At 35.9% G+C, this 8098-nt stretch overlaps 1 protein-coding gene across 2 annotated transcripts in view; it reads left to right on the top strand.

Moving 5' to 3' along the window:
* LOC106876837 (uncharacterized) overlaps positions 1-8098 on the top strand; it is an 81299-nt gene that overhangs the window by 43713 nt on the left and 29488 nt on the right. For both annotated transcript variants that reach the window (XM_052967302.1, XM_052967301.1), the window contains exon 2: positions 6611-6868. In XM_052967302.1, coding sequence (XP_052823262.1) covers positions 6611-6868 — 258 coding nt within the window. The remainder of the gene's footprint in view (positions 1-6610; positions 6869-8098) is intronic.

Raw genomic sequence — 8098 nt, 5'->3', positions numbered from 1 at the left:
CCCATGCTAGCATGGAAAGCGGACGTTAAACGATGATGATGATGTTATGTGAATGATAATATTTTGAAAACAAGTGTTTAATATTTAATTTCATATATATATGTATGTCTGTGTTTGTCTTTGTGCATATGTGTCTCTGTGTGTGCGCACGTGCATGTGTATGCACATGCGTTTGTGAAACTGATAAAGTACATACAATTTATGACTCTGCTTTCCCTCTATCATGATTGACAGGTCACATTGCATTTGATTATATGTAAGATAAGATGTCTTTGTACAAATGCAAGATATAAATAGTTAAGTATAATGAATTTATAGAAATACCTAACTATTTTTATGCTCATTCTTGTCTATGAATTCTGCTTCTTACTCAATTGCTTATTATTAATGACATAATAATGACCGCCGCCACCACCACTTCAAAATGTGTTTAGTGTAGGCCTTAATTATTAATTTGTTATTGGTAGTACACAATATTAGGTTGGCTGTGTGTAAAGGCAAGAATGACTACTCTTATATTTGGATAAATTTCTATATAATTTGTTATCCAAAACATTTGCATTTAAATTTGTACAATAATTATTTGAATACATATCTGATAATAACAAGTCTTATAAATAATATTTTAGTGATTTATATGATATTTGTAGTTATTAAAGAAGGCGAGAGTAGAAAAATATGAGAACACCTTATCACAAAGCTGACCAACAGATTTCTGTGTAACACCTGATGTTTTCTATGATGGTTGAAGAAAAGGAGAAATCATCTCACATAGCAAAGTGACATGATTCTGTGTGGCTTTTAGATGCTTCTGTCTGGAGTTAAATTTGCCAGGTTTTTATAACCCAATGAATTTTTTCTACAAGGTTTCAGCAGACTATTTGGTGGGAAGATTTCAAGTCACCTGGTTACACACCAGCCAATCAAACTGGTCAAGTTGTACATATTCATGTAAGTGCTAATGCCTTTTAAGGTGACACAATCTTTCCAAACAGGCCCTTGCATTTTATGCAGTATGGTAGGCTGTGATACTGAAGTGAGAAGCCTAAGTGTTGAAACTAGCTACAATACCTTTGGTTGAAAATTATTGGCAGCATACTTTCAGCTAAACAATTTAATTTCCTGGAAGGGAGAAATTTTGTTATTTAGACTAATCATAAACCATGACTCTTGCACTGGTATCTAAACCAGATAAACATTCACCAAGAGAAATCAAGCATCTTGATTTTATATCACAATTCACTGATGATATTTTTTTTTATCAAGGGTTCTGATAATTGTGCAGGTCTTGCTTTATCCCTTACTCATATAAATACTCTGCACTCTTGAGCTACAGAAAATTGCTGTGGATCATCAAACAGATTAATTGCTCCAGCTAAACTCAACACTATCTTCCTTTTGTCTCTTGCCACTACAATGTATATTTGATGTGATATTTCCAAGAACAAATTTTTGTATCTGCTAAGCATCAACCGAGTTCTTTCTGCTCTATATTGTCAGAGGCACCCTGGAGTTGCAGCATTGGAGTAATCTATTTCAGCTCATTTATTTGGCTAGAAATGAAGAGTTATGTTTGTAAATGGGCCAGAAATTTTATATCTTGTCAGAAAGCTAAAGTTCATTGGCATACTAAAGTGCCCCTTAGAACTTTTGCTACACCAGTTGCTTGTTTTCAATACGTGCCTATAGATATGGTTGTACCCTCACAACTTGTTCAAGATGATGTCTATCTGTTGACCTGTATTGATTGTTTCTCTAGGTGGTCTGAAGCTATTTGTCAGATATATTTCATCTACACTACCATGCAATATTGCACTTCATACACAAGCATCATACAATCTGTCCTTCATTCTGAGAATGAAACCCTTTATTAGCAGCAAATATTATAGCTTACACAAGTTTTTCCACTCTGTACTTACTTTGGCTACTGTGAACCTTGTGTAGGCACTTCCACTGCTTGTTTGGTCTTCTACATAACATAAGCTATTATCCACTTCAAGTAAGCCTGTTAAGTATTTGAAGAAATGTATTTTGTATAGGAACTTACCTTCTCTGTTAGTCTGTGTGTGACCCCACTACACCTCTTATGTGCCCATAGTTTACATTGGCTACACTGTATGGAATTTCTATCTACTCCTTTTCTGCATATTGAACACAGTCATTACCCTTACACTATAGAACTGAAATAATTTTCTGATGCAATAGTTCCATAAATTAAACAGTTTTGTGGTGTAGAGTTCAATTGTTTATGGCATGTTATCTTTTCAAAATCTGAATCAATAGAGTAAGGATGGATTGCTCATGTGATGACAGAGTAACAATAATGTAATGTGAACTTTGATTAGTGGTTACTCTTTTTGATATCTAAGTTACATTTTATATGGGCTATTAGCTGAAGAGGGGATTACATTTAAAATTCTGGAGAAAAAGAGATCAAAGTACATAAATCCATCTTGAACAATAAAGTCTCAAAATCAGATATTGTTACAAATTATCAAAGTCAGTTAAGTTTCACAGCAGAGAGGATGAAGTTTTGAATATTAACTGTCATGATAAGCCAGTTATGTTTGCTGATTCATTTTATGCCCATTTTTTTTTTAGGCTAGCAAAGGTTGAATGAAGACTTATATAAGGCAGTATTTTATGGATGGATGCTTTTCTTGTTGCTGATCCTTATTTGTTTTTCAAATATGGTATTTCAAAAGCATAAAACTACAGAATGTAATGTAAATACAAACATCTCTCTCCCCCTCCCTCTCTTATTTTTTCTTAGACAAGCACCACTCACATACACATACATACACCCTCCCACACAAAATAAGCTTTCGTTCAGTTACCAATCAATTCCATTCACAGGACATTGGCTGGTCCAAGACTACCATCGCACACTGATCTTAATTCTTCTATATAGGCATGTCATAATACCGTTCGACTCGTCTTAGTGAAAGCCCCAAAATTTAAATGACAATTATGAAAAGACAACCCCACCGCATCCATTCTCGGCTGACTGCCGTTTTCTTATTGAATTTGTGGAAAATAAATGCCATAGAAAATATTTCGTACTTTAAAGTGTCCTGTATTAATTAGTGCATTACATTCTTAGCACGATTCTATTGTTGAAACTATCTCCACTAACTTAATCGTCTTGGTTGCTTTGTATTGTAATATGCTGCAGTTATTTCAAGTAAATTAGCTCTTTGTAGCATATATTTCACTGACAGATTTATATCTTTCGTGGAGTCTACATTAAACGTCAACACTCGTTTATCACATCACAACTTCTTCAGCAATTGTGTCAAGTGTTTTATCAAAAAGAAGGCTAAGCAGAGGAAGTTGGATGAAAAACAGTTATTAATTAATAACAATTATAATAATGGCGGTTCAGAAGGAAAGTATCACTGTTGCTAGACCCCGACTTCCACACTGGTTCGTTGTTTTCTTCGTACCCATCTCTTTAACACTGTTATTTGTAAGTTCATCATTTTTTCTCACTTCTTGTTCAAAATATAATTCTGATTCGTTATAACAGAAGACACGAAAGCACCGACTGTTTTATTCAGTTTAACTGAGCAGGATGTGGGTGTTTGTTTACATTCCGCTGCATTGTGCAAATAATTTGCAACTATCGAAATAGATTGCGATGAAAGTTGTAGAGTCAGGTTACAAACCGGCTTTAATTCACTTACGTCCCGAATGCTTCTGATGACAGTCTGAAACCCATACTGTCTCCAGGCTACATTGCAAACATTCCATTTTGTTGATAGAAGATATTAGTATCTGAATTTATATCAAATTATCTTCTGGCTTTCTGTCTTAAGTTATTGCTATTTAGACCCAAGTCAGCCCCGATCGATCAGACATTTATGATCAAAGGTTTCTAACCATGACCCTCCTACATTATCTGTATCCTCCCCTTTAGGATAATGGATGTAATTTAACGGAAATTTGGCTGCTATTTCTACTTGCTGGAGTGACCACGCAGAGGTGACTAGTGTTGAGCAAGTATTTATTCTTCGTTGGAGTTGATGTTCAGTTCCATCATACCAAACCGATTCTTACTGAGGCTGGCCATTCTTCATTGGTGTGCGTCATGTAGTTGTTCGAAATGCTAGAAATAGAGGTTAAATCTCCCTCAAATTATACCCATTAAGGGAAGCAGACAGACAGTGTAGTCTATATTCATAAAAAGACGGGATGGTCATGACTTGAATCGTTTTGATTACATGTCCGCTCGAGCTGACTCTAAATGATTATAGCTTAAGCCTGAGAGACAAGATGTTAATTAAGTATAAATTCTTATATTGATATTTTTCCATAGACTAAACGGATTACAAATCCAATGGGTTTGGATATGTGATCTTATGGTTAATATAAAGATTGACTCCCGTTACCGAAAACAAAACAAAAAAAAAACCCCTGCTAGGTGTTAAAAACTGTGTAGAAAACGAATATAAAAATAAATTGCGCAAACGAACTTGGGTGTGAGGAGAGGACTTTCGGAAAATTCACAAGATCCGATTTTTCCCCTCATAACTTCCAGGAAAATGGATATATATTGATGAAATTTTATAGAAATACCGTTCAAATTGCACAAATTACGATTATAAAGACATTTCTGGAGAAAATTTTTTTCCGAAGGGGTGGAGAGAAGACTGTCTGAAAATTCACACGATCCGTTTTTCCCCCTCATAACTTTCAGAAAAATGGATATTTTTTAATGAAATTTTACAGAAACACCGTTCAAACAGCATAGATTACGATTATAAAGAAATTTGTGAGGAAAATGTTTTCCGAAGGGGTGGGAAGAAGACTGTCGGAAAGTTCACACGATCCATTTTTCATAACTTTCAAGATCTAGTTTAGCGCCCGGTCACCAAAACGTTTTCGATGACGGAGATTCCGAATATGCAAAAAACTACGTTTTCAAAATGTTTAATTCCACCTCCCTACCCCAAATTATAAATTTTTTTCAAGGTTTTTTTTCAATCTACGTGGAAAAATATGGAGAATATGGGATGGGGGGAACATTTTAATTTCAAATTTAATTTCAGATTTATAGTGAAGCAGCAAAAGAAAGTATCCCCAAAATTAAACAGATACAAACATATTTTATATACACACACACATACATATATATGTAACGATTGTGTAGTTACCAGTCGTAACGGGTAAAATTTGATTAGGTACACAATGATATGAAATGTCGGAGTCAGCAGTTGTGACGATAAAAATTTGTTATAATTGCATATTGTAGGATGCGAAAGATGAACAATGCATGAAGTTTTAAGGAAATATTTATTTACCGTTACATTACAATACCTTGCCTCGACGGGCAGGTTATGATAAATCCAAAAGCATGCGAAGTAAAGTTTGTGTTTGTATCCTCTTCATTGTTTAGTAGTAATTACAGAGAGAGATAGAATGATGTTGTAAGAGAACAGAATTAGAGCTAATGTGAGTTGTAGGGTGTAGGACGTGATGATGTAAGAGAACAGAATTAGAGCTAGTGAGAGTTGTAGGGTGTGAGACGTTGTCTCACAGTTGCTGACAGTAAACTTCTTTACTCCCTCTGGCCAAGTTTCTAGCTGGTCAGCCAGACTTCGTTCTCATTGAGTCGTCACCGACTGGTGACTAATTGGTTTTTGCTTGGGGTTTTCTTGCTTTTAAAACTATCCAGAAGGATAAACGTATCGTTGAGAACAATAGATTTAGTTGGTGGTCTTGTTATCTTCATTGTAGCTTTTGGTGAAGTAGAAGGGGTTAGAAAGGGTCAAGTGGTGAAGACATTATTTCGGCCTAAGCTAAATGCATCTGGAAAATGTAAAACTGCTGTCAGAGAAAAACCATTGTTCCTCGGTGGGAAAAGTTCTGTTGCAGTGTTAATTTAGATTTGGCTATGGTGGATCGAATCCACTTCATGCATGCAAGATCCATTACAAATATATATATATATATATATATATATGTGTGTGTGTGTGTGTGTGTGTGTGTATGGGAGAATTTAAGAAAAAAACAACAGACGAAGACAGGTGGTGTAAACAACAAATGGATGTATTAGTTTAATGCTCGGGAATAGAGAAAGTCTTTGACGTTTCGAGCCTACGCTCTTCAACTGAAAGGAACACAGAAAGAAACAAGGAGAAAAAAAATATAAATGTAGTGGTCAGCGATCTATCATGGCGAATATATATATATATATATATATAAAATGGACTTTACTGAAATAAAAATGTTTTCCCAAAATTAAACATGTTTATAGAAACTGACACACACAAACATATGCACACATATATATACATACAATTCATCTGCATACGTACTCTTACAGACGCACAAATATTTTACTCAAACATCTCCATAAACACTCACAAACATTCACATGCAAACATACATATTGACCCTTACACTAAAAATACAATACATTTCTTCATATTCAACGTAAATTTTCAGATTAACACCTGCACGATTTTCACTAGGGTGTTAGGGTTAGGGAATTCCGTCCCTAACCCTAACCCTAACCCCTAACCCTAACTCTAACCCTAAAACCCTAACCCTAACACCCTAGTGAAAATCGTGTGGGTGTTAATCTGAAAATTTACCTATTCAACAGCTGATCCAAGCAGTTTTGGACGAATGGGTTTATCTTTTTTTGGTGTTTGTGGTGTTATGGGCTGTGATGAGCTATGTGGTGTTAGTGGAGAGGATTGCAGATGAAGCAAATGGAAATGAAGACTGCAGCGACTGGCGGAAGAGCCACGGGGGCATGCGTGGGCACAAAGCACATGCGGCGAGTTCGATGAGAGCCGGTGCATGTGAAAGGTCGTGTTTTTATCTGGTCAGTGATCGCTCATCCCGCCACGGTCAACAGGTAAAGTCTCTGTATTTCTTTCTCCCTTTTGCTTTTTTGTCTGTTGTCTTTTTCCTCCATCACGCTACACTTTTGATATCTTGCGTAGAAAGTATGTTTTAGATTATTTTAAAAGATTTCCCGAAGATCACCTTTATAAAATGTTGCAGTATAGAATGTGGCCTCTTGAGCATGAGTCCCGACTGAGAGCGATCAGTCCAATCAGCTTAAGGCCGGCCCAGCTCACCACGAAACTCAATATGCTAAAAATAACAGCTAAATGTCTAGAGAACTTTTGTGTTTGTGTGTGCTTGCAACAATTTCTACAGCTTATCTGAATGAACAGAGAAAGAAGAGCCAAGAAACAAAAGAAAAATCATGTAATAGATGTAAAACAATTTGCTCTGAACGACTATAAAAAGAAAATGCGCACTCGCAAAAGGGGTGGGGTGGGGAGAAGACTCGGAACGTTCACATTGTTACACATCGTCAGTCCATGGCCTCTAAACTATAGTGTTTGACCCGAGCACAAAAACAAAAGAAAAATTGTGTAATAGGTGTAAAACAACTTGCTCTGAACAAATATGAAAAAAAAAATGCGTGCTCGCGAAAGTGGGGGTGGGGAGAGGACTCGGAACATTCACATCGTGAATGTTCTAAGTCACCTCACCAGAGCCAAAAAACAAAAGAAAATAGTGTAATAGATGTAAAACAACTTGCTCTGAACGAATATGAAAACAAAAAGCAGGCTCACGAAAGTGGGGTGGGGAGAGAACTCGGAAAATTCACATTGTCAGTCCATGTCCTTTAAACTATAGTGTTTGACCCGAGCCGGAAAAAAAAATAGTGTAATTGGTGTAAAACAATTTGAAGAGTAGATGTTTGTAAGCCATTCAAGAACACACACAAACACACACACAAAGAGAAACGGTTGGTTCACTGCAACATTTAAATCGCATTTCAGTCTTGATATTTTTGTCACTTTGAAACCAAGACTTGTTCACTGATAAAACAGATGCAGCCCGAGTTTTTGTCAGGGTTTTGCCATGGTTTCAAAGAACGAAAATATTTAGACACAAACGAAATTTTAATTTTGCAGTGAAAGTAACAGCTTTTGTTGTTCTGGAATTGCTTACAAACATCTTACACGCTGCAAATTCTCTTAAATATTCAACCTTACCCTGCCCCTATTCACAAAACTTTCCACTCTTTTCCTTTTTTTTTATTCTTTACACAGACAGTTCATGATAT

This window comes from Octopus bimaculoides, chromosome 4 (assembly GCF_001194135.2).
Source record: "Octopus bimaculoides isolate UCB-OBI-ISO-001 chromosome 4, ASM119413v2, whole genome shotgun sequence".
NCBI lineage: Eukaryota > Metazoa > Mollusca > Cephalopoda > Octopoda > Octopodidae > Octopus > Octopus bimaculoides.
The sequence above is the reverse complement of the archived record's forward strand: the minus strand, read 5'-3'. Positions and strand labels throughout refer to the sequence as shown.